The 13,921-nt window shown below is 34.4% G+C and overlaps 1 protein-coding gene across 1 annotated transcript in view; it reads left to right on the plus strand.

Annotated features, from left to right (window-relative positions):
* The window catches only part of LOC124361868 (bestrophin-4-like), a 96,204-nt gene that overhangs the window by 13,847 nt on the left and 68,436 nt on the right, over nucleotides 1-13,921 (plus strand). Inside the window, 1 exon segment of the mRNA XM_046815912.1 lies at nucleotides 6,993-7,080. Coding sequence (XP_046671868.1) covers nucleotides 7,010-7,080 — 71 coding nt within the window. The 5' untranslated portion in view covers nucleotides 6,993-7,009.

Raw genomic sequence — 13,921 nt, forward strand, 5'->3', positions numbered from 1 at the left:
AATGAAAAATTAATGTTATCAATGTTACATGAAGGCATTGTTATGATAAAATATGTTAATTCGATTTTAACACGGCTTATTTTGATTTCGGATCTCAATCAATGCAAGAACGTAGCCAGGAAAAAAGATTTTGGAGGGCGGGGGTTTAGACGACTGATATTTTTCCGTAGTAAGGCAAGTACAGTCAACAGCTTGTTCCCTATTTTGTTTATTACAAAGTGTTTGACCCGTTTTAATGCTAAGAACGATCTGTCAGCAGTACATGTCAGCAATAGTGAATTATGTTGAAAATAATAATAACTGTTTGCTTAAATAATAATAGAAAACAATTACAATTTGGGGGTTATGGAATTCATAGACTGCCTCGCTGGTTACGTCCTTGAATTAATGTGAATTCTTTATTTGACCAGTAAAATATTTCATAATGTACCAAACGCTATTTCATAAGAATTAATGAGATTTTTTACGAGGGAATTACGTGTAACGCGTCATATGGTAGTTGCGATAGTTGATTGCATTATTTTTTAAGTTTATAGTCATAGCGCAGTATACATACAGAAAGGAAAAAAAATCCTGTTATCACGTTACGCGGAATTCCTCGCGAAATGTTGTAAAATTATATTGTATAATGACCTAAATTTATTTATAAAATCATATGTTATTAAATATTGACACACTTTTAAGTCACATTTTATTAATAACATATAATTCCGTCAATTTTCCTCTGGAGGATTGCGAAAATTGTGTTATTTTTTGTTTCTAGTGAGTATAAATTAGAAGAAATCAGTTGCTCCACCAAGTGGTCTTAAGGACGCTAGGGTAATGAATAGCTAAAGCAAAAAATAACTAACAGTGCAGTATTTCGCTTGACCTCACTGTGCAGATACTATTTCAATATATTGACACTAATCAAGTAGGACGCCGGTACAGGATGTCAGTGTAAACTATACTGCTTATTTTTTTGCTTATTGTTTGTCCTGAAATATGTATTAGATAACGTTTACTGATTGGTGATGAGATCACAAGGAAATCCGCGGTTATTTTGTTATGTTTTTGAATTTCGAAGTACAGTTTAAAATAATGGATAGTATAACGGGCGTTTAAACATTGCTACGGGAATTTAATCGTTAAAATAACGTTTCGAGGATTGTTATTACTGTCTTTCTCAGGTGAAATTTCAGAACGCGAGCGAAAGGGTGGCAAGACTACAAATACGGATAAACAAAGCGCTGAAAAAACAATTAACGAGCCAATATTCGATTTAAAAATAAAGCTTTTAACAATTGATATCAGTATTTTATATTTCATACAATAGAAAAATTCATTACACATATTTAACAGCAGTGGTTTGACTAAGGAGAAGTTTAAGCTTCTCCAAAGTATTAGCTACCAGGAATAAGTCACCGTTCTAGAGACTCAACAACAATAGGTACTGGAAATATCGACGAGTTGACTCTCTACTGTTTCTTTGTCAGTTACAGTAACCCAAAACAATTCAAGGCAAACGGTAACAATGTGTAGTCTGTTCACGTTTAGGATTTTTTCTCGTTACGTAAATCGAGACATATTTTCAGAACAAAACTGAGTGTTGCAAGGTGTGTAATAATAACAAAGAATAATAACCATATGTTATTTAGTATGAATTCAATGGTCAACTACTTAATAAAAAGATTTATTAAAAATACATAAGTTTTACTAATTCTTGATAATGCGTAAAAGATTTTGTGAAAAAAGATGCCTATCCCCTTTTATCTTCTATTAACGGTATTCTGATCGCCTTTAAGGACACCAAAGGATCTTAAGGACCATAAGACAAGCACGGTCGCCAGCCCTCCTATGGTTATATATATATATATATATATATATATATATATATATATATATATGACATGATTATATAAACATGATATATATATATATATATATATATATATATATATATATAAAACCATAGGAGGGCTGGCGACCGTGCTTGTCTTATGGTCCTTAAGATCCTTTGGTGTCCTTAAAGGCGATCAGAATACCGTTAATAGAAGATAAAAGGGGATATATATTCACTTCGGTTGTACAAATGCTCTATTATAAACATTAAGTAGACGTCTTGATGTAAATAAATATATGTACATTTCTATTTATTTATGTTAATTTTATTTGTTTGACGTACTATTTTATTATTTTTTGTTAATCCTTTTTGAGAGTGACGAAATATTACAGGAAATTTATATAAAGAAGTCTACTTAATGTATATATAAAACCTTAACGTAACGATTCAGACAAGCCAAAGGATAACTTTTTAGACCTACAATATTTATACACTTTAAAGAATTTTGATGCCTTATTGTTTACGTGTGGATTTTCTTAACACGTATACAATACTTTAGATTGATTGAATCCTACAGCTGTGTTTTGTTTATCCACTTACGGCTCAGTGGCCTAAGCTTGGTTTAATTGTTTTTTAGGTAAAATACATGAAGACAAAAGCGTTTCATAAGACTTGCAATGGCGTAAAGTTCGGAAGCTATTTAAAGTATGGATTCTTACATAGGTAGTTAAGACTAGTGTTAAAAGGAATGACCTTGGGAGTTTTAAGTTACGAGGGGGTTGATTGAGAACGGTCCAGGGGGAGGCACGTGGCGGCAGCGGGACGGGTCGATGTCATACACACGACTTTGGCTGGAGAATAAAGTTAAAGATTTAATGTTGCTAGGTTAAGTTCAAGATCTCTGCAGAAACATGTAAAATTGGATTCATTAGATTATTACAAAAAGAAACATTAAAAGTTATAAAACTTCAAACTGCGTAACAACCCATACAGGTTGAGAAATTAAGATTTGTAGGCAAATTATGATGGAAAGTCAATAAACTGCACATATTCATAAAAATTTGATTTATTATTCAATAGCCAAATACTGACTAATAATTCAGTAATATTTCCCCGACTTATGAATGGCGTAATAAGTTATTAATGGCATGAGGTAATAATAGTGTGGCAGATGTAAAGAATTTAATTTTAATTTGGATAAACATAATTTTGTTTTAAATCTTACAACAAATTGATATAGTAACGTAAAATCCAAAATATGTATAGGCTGAATCTTTAGACGAAGTCAGGTTTGAAACGCACAGCATTTGTGTTAATGTAAAAAGAATTAGAACATAATGCTTCGAAGATCCAATCGATCCTCATATCCGGGTCCCAATAAAAACACAAGGCAAAACTTTTGAGCCAAAACAAAAATTAAAATCATGCAAATTTGTGGTGATGAATTCGCCAAATTCAAAGTGGACAGCAGAAAAAATTGGTGAACTAAAAAAACAAGCATTTACCTACCTAGAATAGGTAGATCAGTCATAAACTACGTAACACATACCGCACTTCCCAGGGATAGTCAGTCTCTCACCTTCTCCAGGGAATGTGTATGTGTTGTACAGTGCGGTTACAAAAAGCAACAAATAAATGTAACAAGATTTGAAAACAAATGAAATTTGTATAATAATAATAATATATGAGTACCATATATTATGTAAATATCTGTTTTTAAGACAAGTGGAACAAGTAGGCTTTGTTTCTTTGTTTGAAGTTTATTTTTGACGATGGAAGGATTGCGAAGGAAACAGGATTTTTAGAACTTCCGGAAAAATCGGGAAAAAATCCTGTTTCCTTCACGCTTTCTTTATCAGTATCCCTCCATTATAATTTAATTAAGACTATTGTAAATATGAAAAGTTATTTTGAGAATTTTTTGTGCCAGCTGAATTGTATGTTTTTTTCGTTTTAGCGGGTTGTGGACTTAAAATTGAAAATGTTTTGTAATCATCAGGCATTTCTCATCTTTATACATCAGAAAGTTTCGTGGAACTATCATTAAAAGAATTGCAGGGTAAATGTTATTAACCAGTGCTTTCTTGCGCTGGTGGAATGATAAATAGTTTTAATTTAATGAAAAGAAAATCTTTACACATCGAGTTATTTAAACCTAGCCACCTGTTGGAAAGTTTGTTTGTCACCTCTAAACCTGGTGTAGATGTGTTTCGCACTTATCTAGGCAGTGTGTGTCGTCAGAGTTTTAAGCCTTCGCGTGGTTGTAATAGTTTTATTAGTCCATTAAAAACGTATTCCCCGGTTAATAGGGGGTTTAACCTACATAGTTGCTTAATAATGCTTGACACGTAATAGCTTTTAAACAAATCTATTTTTAGTTACAGTGTTATACGCAAACCTTAATTTAGTAATATTAGTTCACCTCGACTTATTCTTATCTAGACACACTTCATAATTGTTCATCTTTCATTCAAAATGAGGAAAAGCTCAGTTTGATTTATTGTATTTCATACATGCAGAATGACAGGGGTTAGTTTGTACTGTTCCTTAACCTGAAAACTAAGATGTTTGCAACAAAATTCAATATAAAAATAACATCAATTAAGACACATAACACAACTGTATTGGGAAGGATTGATTCATTGTGAATATTGAGTTTAGCTCCAGTTCACCTTTCTCTTGACGAAGAAGCCCAAAATAAACTTTTTACGTCGTTACGACAGGAGAGACATAAACCACAAAATATAGTGTGATCTAGGTAAGGCATGGGTAAAACTCCGCAACAGTTGCTATAGTTTCAGTAGCAGTCAGACAACAGTTGCAAACAACCGTTGCGTCGCAACTGCTTCACAAAGCAACGGTTCACAACTGTTGGGAAGAAGCAGTTCTCTGCAGCGGTGAACTTATATAGTTTCTGAACGTCGACCGACTTGTTTAGTTGCAGAAATTGTCTACAAATAGTTGTGTTTTGAAATTGCTCCACAAAAATTTTAAGTGGAACTGAAAGTACTGTGTAGTACTCAACAGTTCTAACAGTCGGTTATAGTGATGGTGGGTATTTTAGTTGCTATTACAAAGTAAGCCTAAATAAACGAAGTACTAACACGTAGTAGCATACAACGATAGATCGTTGTTAGATAACGTAGTGAATCAGTCTTGAACAACACAGCAATTTGTTTTTTCTCTAGGTAACGATAATTGACGACGACCGACGGTATTGCGTATAGTTTCAGTTCCAACAGATATGCAATGTGCAGCGCAACGACAGCATTTGTATACATCGACAGTACCACAATCGAGCTTGCAACTGTAACTGTCAATATCAGACAACGGTTCAACCCAAAACCGTTGTGAAGGCGCAACCGTTACACAACAACTGTTACGCGGTATTTTACACATTCGTAATCTAGGTGAAGAGGTATTCTCATTGCTTCATCAGGTGCACAATTGAGTGCACTACGATGTTTCCAGATTCCAGGAATCAAGTCTGTGACGGCGCCAGATCACAGAAGCTGCACTAAGAGGAAGGTGAACTGGAGCTTAACTCAACTTTCACAACAATTAAGAGGTTGCACCACCAATATGCCCAGAGCGCCTGCCCGTATGCTGCATGAGAAAGTGTTGAGCGTTGCTTTACTGATACGTGTGATCATGCCGCTGTTTTGATATACAGAATTACACGCGAACATGTCTGTAGAAAGTACACACAATAATCGAAGACCACAAACAATATTGTTTGAGTTTTATTTCGTTTTATTGATAGGCAACTACAGAAATCCTAGTTTCTGAAAATATAGCAAGCTAATAACCAAACACTGAATGGCAAGTTCTTACAGGAAAAGTTTAAATTTGTTCCGAGTCATCAAGCTTCTGTAAAACTTGTTTTGCGTGGTTCTCAACGAGTATTTTTCAGACTGTTATTATCTACACGGAGTGCTGAGTGTTTCGTTCGTTTCCCTGAATAGTGGAATATTTATGATTACTGTACTTATGACTCATGCAAAGCTGCATGCTATCGTGGGGACCGTGTCTGTGTAGGAAGTTTGGTGTAATGAGAGAGTCGACTATTTCCATATTTGTTTTAACTAGCTTTATTTTCATAGCTTTTCTAGTAAAAGCCCATGAGAATTCAAACTGGAGGTTTGGATATCACGTTCAAACGTTATTTGGAACAATTTGAGGGAATATCTACTATAGACCAAGGAATTAGTCAAAGACAAATTTTACAATCTGATACATGTTGGACATTTTGGCTTAGACAAAATACGTAGTAATTTCATTGACCAGCCCAAAATTCGTGCTTTGACCTTGACAGTTGTTGAAGTAGGATAAAAATTGTATTGGTAAAATAATACTAACACAATATTCTCTTGGCGATGAACTTCATAATTTCCAGTTTTGGAATATATTTCCGGTTTGTTAATTTTCCAATTAGATCTGAAAAAGTATTTCTGAGAAATTAAGGAGGTAGTTTAAAAATGTATTTTAAAATTCGTTTATCGAGGTCGTGTCATCATTTTTTAGCGTGGTGTGTATGATTCAAATGTATGTCTATTGAAAAAGAAAAAAAGACGGTAATTTCGAATTCCTCTTCGGCATTCGGATTGATAAAAATCTGAAACTTATTGTTTCAGCAACCAAGTCAGTGTCAAGTACAAGATTAAAATAATGTCAAATTTTACTTCTATAAGTTTGTATGCTTTGTTTTTGGACATAAAAAAGAAAGGGATTCCAAACAAATAATTAAATGTATAATTCTAAGTACTATTAGATATCTTGTAAATTGGTTCTTACTAGCAAATATACATCGATGCGAAGAACCGATTGAGAATTCGTGTTGATCCATAGGATTCCAGGTGGAAGTAATAACTAAATGTTGTGTTTATTTGAATTTTACGATGATGATTTCAAAAGTTAATAGATTAATTATACTTTATACAGATTATTATAAACTGCTTTGCAGGGAATGCACCACCTGTTCACCCTGAAGACCACCGCTGGCCGAGGCTATGGCGGGACAGCCTCTAGAACATCATGGTGGCTCCGCGGTAGACCTAACTTTCCACAGAGCTTAACGGATTCTCTTGAATTTGTGGTCAAACTGTTGTAATTAGATTAGTAAGAACATTTTATTGCAATATAACACATGTATTGATTTGTGCTGTTCCAGTGATGAGATAACGAGCCATGACTGTCACCTACACTGCAGAGGTTGCCACCTGCAGGGGTTTCGGCTGCTTCCTCAAACTCCTCGTCAGGTGAGTTGTGCTGTGTTCACGGTGTGGAACCTATAGGTAATAGATTTGTGATTAGTGTATTGCTGTGTTTGCTGAAGCTTTGTGACCACAAACGTAGGTGGAATAAGGTGACAATCGAAGCTGCAGGTGCTGCATTAGATCAAATAGGTGCCAATCCTTATAGCCGAGTTTGATGGACTAGCTAAATGATGGTAAATTCTAAATTGTGGGCACTAGAGTCCTTATTATCATGTATTCCTACAGGTGAAAAGTACTGCTTTAGAGTACAGGTTACCTATCATGATTCACAATACAGTTACCGCTTCCAGTTGACCGAAAATTATTTGGAACAAACGTTTATTAGACCGGGCGTTGATCTAATCATAACGCCGAGTGGAAAAAAGTACACCCATTATGGGCTGAGCGTGAGCAATGCCTTTGTCGCAGGTTGATTTGAAGATTTTTCTGTTGGTTGATCCCAAGCATACGTTAGCGAAGGAATGCAATAACTTACAATAATGAAATGTTGTCTTCATATTAGAAAAACTGATTTTGGTGAAATTGTAGATGTAAGAAATTTACACTTGGAAGAAGGAGATGCGTGCTCTGTTTCATCATCTTCAAATCAAAGCGAAGATGAAACATCTCTCCCTCCCTCTCTGTCTGTCTCCCTCCTCCCTCTCTCTCACTCTCTATCTATCTCTCTCTTTTTCTCTCTCTCATGTCCAGGCTAACAACAGCCTTTAATACTAGGGAGCTTCACTCATTCCAACAGTCATCCTCCTCAGTAGAGCTATCGAACCACCTTCTACTCTAAGATCCCGACATTTACGATTAGTGGTGTGCCGCTCGTGGACTTAAGTGAAGTGCCAAGGGGTTGCCCAGATTTAAATGACACATCGGTTTTTGGTGTACCCAGTGTGGGTTCAACGTGAAGGTATAAAACCAGCCAGAAGTGAACCTTTCTTCCGGGGAACGTTTCTATTGAAACACATTTTAATGTTTTGTAAAAATATTCACCAAGTTTAAGCGATGGTGCCCAATCGTAAATAAGCACACTTGTACTTCACTTATGTTTTAGTCAATATCCACCATCGAAAGAGAAAAAAATATTTGTTACACAGCTACTTTAGTAACTTTAAAACTTGTACAAGTTTTAATCACTGGATGTAACTATATTAAATATGGTAGTACAAGTTACTCTACTATAGTACTTTACACAAAAAGGTGAAATCTTTAAAATTTGCGGTACGAGCTGTTTAGGTGGGAAGAATCAAAATGTTTAGCGAAATTTTCATAATAATTTGGAAAATTCAAGTGTAAAGGGAACAAAAGGTGGCAAGGGCATGGATTTTGTGTGTGAACTTAACGCATCTGGTTCAGAATGTTACCATGCTCAGGGTGATGTAAACACAAATGATCTCACTTCTATCGGCTGCGGTAAAAAATAAGAAATTATCGTTATGCGGCTAGAAATAGTGCGGCTAATGAAACGAGCATGAGGGCGAGAATCACAGAAGTCTGTAATCTGTAGATGAGTTGCCCCCCCCCACCCTGCCCATGTCGGTGTAGTGTCGGGCTTGTACCTTGTTAATGCCTCTGTAGCTTGCTTGCTCGTGGGTGACAACAGAACATCTTCATTGTTGCAATACACTCAAGTAATCCAATAACTCTGTTAACTCACTGTCAATAATATTGTTCTTATTGTACACACTGTTGCTTAGGTAAAATAGAATTATATACATAACATTAATCTGAATAATTCTTCATTTCCAGTAAGTTCTTTAATTTTCAAGATACCGATCGACATTAACTGAACATAATGTTGTTACATAAACGTATAATTTAAACATTATGTGCTTAAAGGCTATAGGAATGTAGAAGTGTAGTACCATAAATTGCATAGAGTACAATTTTCTAAATCTAATGAAACTGGTTTCGTACACTTAAATATTACATCTTTGTATTTTTAAACAAGTGTTGAGTGTTTTCTATAAACAGGATATAAATAATATATCTACTTATACATGTTTTGATGTATATATAACCCAGTATGTTTCGGTGTATATCAGGCTGATTGTTTCGCGTTGAAGTAAATGCATTGTTACAATTAAATACGTGAAATATTGGAGAATTTTTCAATTTATTCACTACATAGAAATATATGCGTGTCTCAAAAGCTAATCAACAAAATCTAAATTATTTATTTCCATCCGTCATAACTATGAATAGCTATGAATCAAACTCATATAAAAATCCTTATAACTGTCGTGCCAAAGGAATTGAAATCGATATTTTATGAATCAAAGGTACCTAAGTGAAGCCAGCGAAGTACCGCACTTAGATTTCACAACTAATGGAATGTTTATCTACTTATCTTTGATTAAGTAAAGCGAGGTAAATGCACTCACTTGAGTATTAAAATGTTAAGTACTGTACACGGTTCAGCTCTTAGTCCAAGATGTCGGCACAATTTGTGCACACAATATATTTGTGGCTCTTAGTTAATTAGCTAATTTTTCTTTGTCTGGCGCCAAAGAGATCTGGTGCGCCGCCAGCATTACCGAGTAAATGATTTAGCACTGCTGAACTGAACGATGAATAACATCGTTATGTAACTGTTGGAGGTAGACATGTTTTAGCTAAACATTTAACGATACCTAAATTCCAGTAAATGTTGGTTCTTCATACGTGAATATTCCAAGCGTCATGAGGAATAAAATAAACAAATTTCCTTCATCGATATATCGAATGCTTAATGTATGAGTAAGCTGTCTCAAACTGATCACGATCAGTTTAGTTTTATAGATGGTGCAAGAATTTAAATAAGTTCCTTTGTTTGAAGTTTATTTTTGACGATAGAAGGATTGTGAAGGAAACAGGATTTTTCCGGACATTTACCACCGTTCAGTGAAACAAAAAATCATTAACACTACGTTTCGAGATCTGCAATCTGATCTCTTCTTCAGGTAAAAACTAACCTAATAAGAACCTAGGTAATTATGTATTAGGTTAGGTTTTACCTGAAGAAGAGATCAGATTGCAGATCTCGAAACGTAGTGTTACTGATTTTTTGTTTCACTGAACGAAGACAAATGTCCGGAAAAATCCTGTTTCCTTTTAAATAAGGTGATTCATTTCCTAAAAGTTATTAATAATTTTCATGAACTGCTGGTCATTCGCTGAAACCTCGGGGTATTATTTGAGAATATTGTAGTGTGTTGTAGCAATATCTCAAAATAATAATTATTAAAGGGAAAACTTTAAACGTCAAATTTAATCCGTTTCACACTTTTGATGATAAACCTAAAGCTTTGGAACATTTTTAGCGAACTGTACTTTAATTAGTTTATGAAAGTATGATATTATGGCCATGAGTAAGATCTGTGGCTGGATGTGAATTTTATCATAACTTTTGAGGAAGCCACATTTCCAACCTGTTTCTCACTTTTTTGTTTGTGTTTATCAATGAGACCAATAGGAGCACAAGCAATGGAGATGAAAATTGTTCAGTTTGAGGCACACCCTGTATTTAAAGACAACGAAACATATTTGTACTGAATTTCTCAAGTGAGACTCAGGTGGATATCGGTTTTATTTCAATTGTTTATTTTTTTTAAATAATTTAGAGAAAATTTGAGGCAACTTACTTATTTACTTATAATAAGCGGTACAACTATTGGATAGCAAAAAATTACCTCATTACAGTAAACGTCCACAGAGGTAATTCAAACGAAGATGTCTCACTGTAGTTCCTAGGTCTGGCCGTCGGATCGCGCTGAGTTCAGTGTTCCAATAACACTTTTACTTTATATTTTGTGGTGAACACGCTACTTCCGATATACAACAGCTTGAGTCAACAGAAGACTTGTCAGTTTTCATTCAGCCAAATGGTCAAGTTGCGGCTTTTCCCGAAGTCTCTAACATGACACGTAAGAAATCACATTAAAGTTTGTAAATCATAGGGTTCCTCTTGTGCCTGAGAAAGAGTAATAAAGCAAAAACTGTATTTTGAAGTTATGTCTTGGCAGTAATAATACAGCGGCAGAGAGTCCTAAAAAGCCCACTCCTTGTTTATGGTGGGCAATCTTCAGAGTCGTACTAATATAAGTCAGACCAATGTTCTCTCATCTGTTAAAACATAAATACACTTACGTTGACCTTTTAACAACTTTAACGATCAGCTTTAATCCTTTCTGTTCTCCCATTACCTCCCAAAAGAAGTGAGTTCCTTTCCAAGATCGATAACACTGTACTTGGATCACGGATGTAATATTTCACTCCCTTAACTTTCCTTCCCCTTGACGCGCTTTATGTAAGTTTAAACTTGGGTTGCGGTTGTTATGTATGTACGCAAACTTAACAATTTATTTTAACGATCTAGGGCTTTGAAAGGATTAAAGTTGTGGTCGAGTTGGAAGTGCGCAGTATGGAATGTTCGCATGTCAAGATATTTCTAATAACACTGCTACAACATAATCCATTTTTTTGCCTCTCCTACAAATTTTAGTATAAAATGAGAATTCTTTTACACAGCAATGGTGGGAAGGATTGATTCAATACGAATTTTAAGTTCAGCTCCATTTCACCTTCCACTAAGTGCAGTGTCTGAAATCGAACGCTGTGACAGATTTGACTTCTGGAATCCGGAATCAACATCCATCTGAAGAGATCCAAAACAGTCGGCGTCGAAGATGCTCAACACGAACTATATACATCGTTTCGACATCAGAAATACCTGGACTACAAAAAAATGTAATCCAGATGAAGTGGTGTTCTCATTGTCTCATCAGGTGCACAAGATTTGAACTTCTTCGAAGCCGACTGTTATGGATCTCTTCAGATGGATGTTGATTCCAGACTACAGGAGTCAAATCTGGTTAGGAGTCAATACATATTCTTCAGACGCTGCACTAAGTAGAAGGTGAAATGGAGCTGAATTTAACATTCGTAGAGAACTCTTTTGTTATACGAGTTTATCTGAGTTACTTTAAAAATTTGTCTTTAAAATTATATAAAACTAAAATTTATCTGTTTTATAACTGATATTGTTCAACAGTGGAAACATTACTATTCGGGTCGAATGTTGGCTGAATGTAGTCATTCATAATTTGTTGCTCTCGGCCTGATATCTGCAGCGATGTTGAGACATGTTTTACAACTTTGTTATCTCGTCGTGCTGGTGAGTTATTGCTCTGTCGACAACAATTTGTGCTCCGCTAATAGGATTATCTGCTTTACCGCTCTTGAATCGAATTAGACGGGAAAACATTTGTATTTACGGCCGATATTGGTTTAATACGTGAAGTATGTTCGACAACTGTTACGCACTTTTATAGATTGCGGTGCAACAGCTCATTCGTTGCTTGCAATGATATTATCACACAATTAGTACACTTCTCGATTGTTTTAAATTATTCAATCAAAGAGTTTACATTTTGGGTTGTATCTGTCGGTCGATTTATCGATTTATTTTTTCAACATGTACATTTCGTTTTCGTCATTGAAACAAAGTAAGAACATACTGTCTCCTTTCATGGTTACCTTTAACGTAAAATATTCAGAGCAGAACAGAAGCAGAAGGCTGTGGTTAGTCAGTTATTATAAATATTGCAGCTTTACTTTACATTGCTTAGAAAGTATTTATATTGTAGATACAGATATAAATAATATGACCGCGCTAGAACTGTAATCACATTTAATCCGATGTAGATAAATATGACTTGACCTGGACATTCGGTGGGTTATCACAGTTTAATACGGTTCGTCGTTTTCCATCATTTCAGCATAGTGCGACAAATAGAGATTAAAAAGATTTTTGAACTGTGCCAGTCAGAAAATAGAGTTAAGTTAACCATTCAAGACAAACCAAATTAAGCGTTTAATCGTGCAATAATTTTTTGTATTAGATACCAAACAATATGTCTGAAACGAAAGATACGAAGCTGTATTATTGAATCTTTCTTTTTTGTGAAATTAGGTTTACGAACAATCATTGAGGTGGGTGAAGTGTAAATATGTAACGAAATAGTTTGCACAAGTTATTTGTCAATATCCTATGAAAAGTAACTTTGACTATCTTCACTGTTATTCTTTGCGTAATTTATACAGTTTTACCTTTTCATATTAAGTGAACGATAATGTCAAAAACGAATGACTTTCAGTCAACACTTGCTATCTTGCACTCAAAAACATTTCTTGTGATGGAGAGTAATTTGAGTTGTTTGCAGAAAACTAATAATAATAATAATAATAATCTTTATTTTCTTCAAAATTACATGCAATACAATGCAATACAATATAATTCTTATACCATATGAATACAACATGCACACAATAGGGTAAAGCTGAGAAATAAAGATATAATCTCCCAGGCATGCCTGATTGGAGAATTTTACACACTTTCAATTAACTGAAAAAAATATAGCAGCAACTCAAGCAAATACAATAAACATTCAATATATTATACAAGTTTACAATCACCAATTGAAATCATAATTACTTTCCGCTTAGCTAGAAATACTATAAATAATTTCAGATAATTTATAAGAGCTTATATATACAATTACACGAGTCAAAAAATACAATTACAAAATTAATATAACTAAGGAGAGTAAGCATAAATAAATGTTTGTCTTACAGACATACTCGAAATTTATATCTTACTACTAAGTTTTCTTTCCTATTTGGGGTTTTTGACTTGGGAATTTAAGGTTTATGCATCGAGAGTTCAGAACAAAGTATTTATTCTTACTTAACGCAATGTTATATTTTGCGAGATTATTTATTTTTTCTTCTCACTCGAGTTATGTGTTAAAGTTAAATTTTATTGTATTTTTATATGAATAATAATAAACCCAAT

The sequence above is a fragment of the Homalodisca vitripennis genome, chromosome 5 (assembly GCF_021130785.1).
Source record: "Homalodisca vitripennis isolate AUS2020 chromosome 5, UT_GWSS_2.1, whole genome shotgun sequence".
In the NCBI taxonomy this organism is placed as follows: Eukaryota; Metazoa; Arthropoda; class Insecta; order Hemiptera; family Cicadellidae; genus Homalodisca; species Homalodisca vitripennis.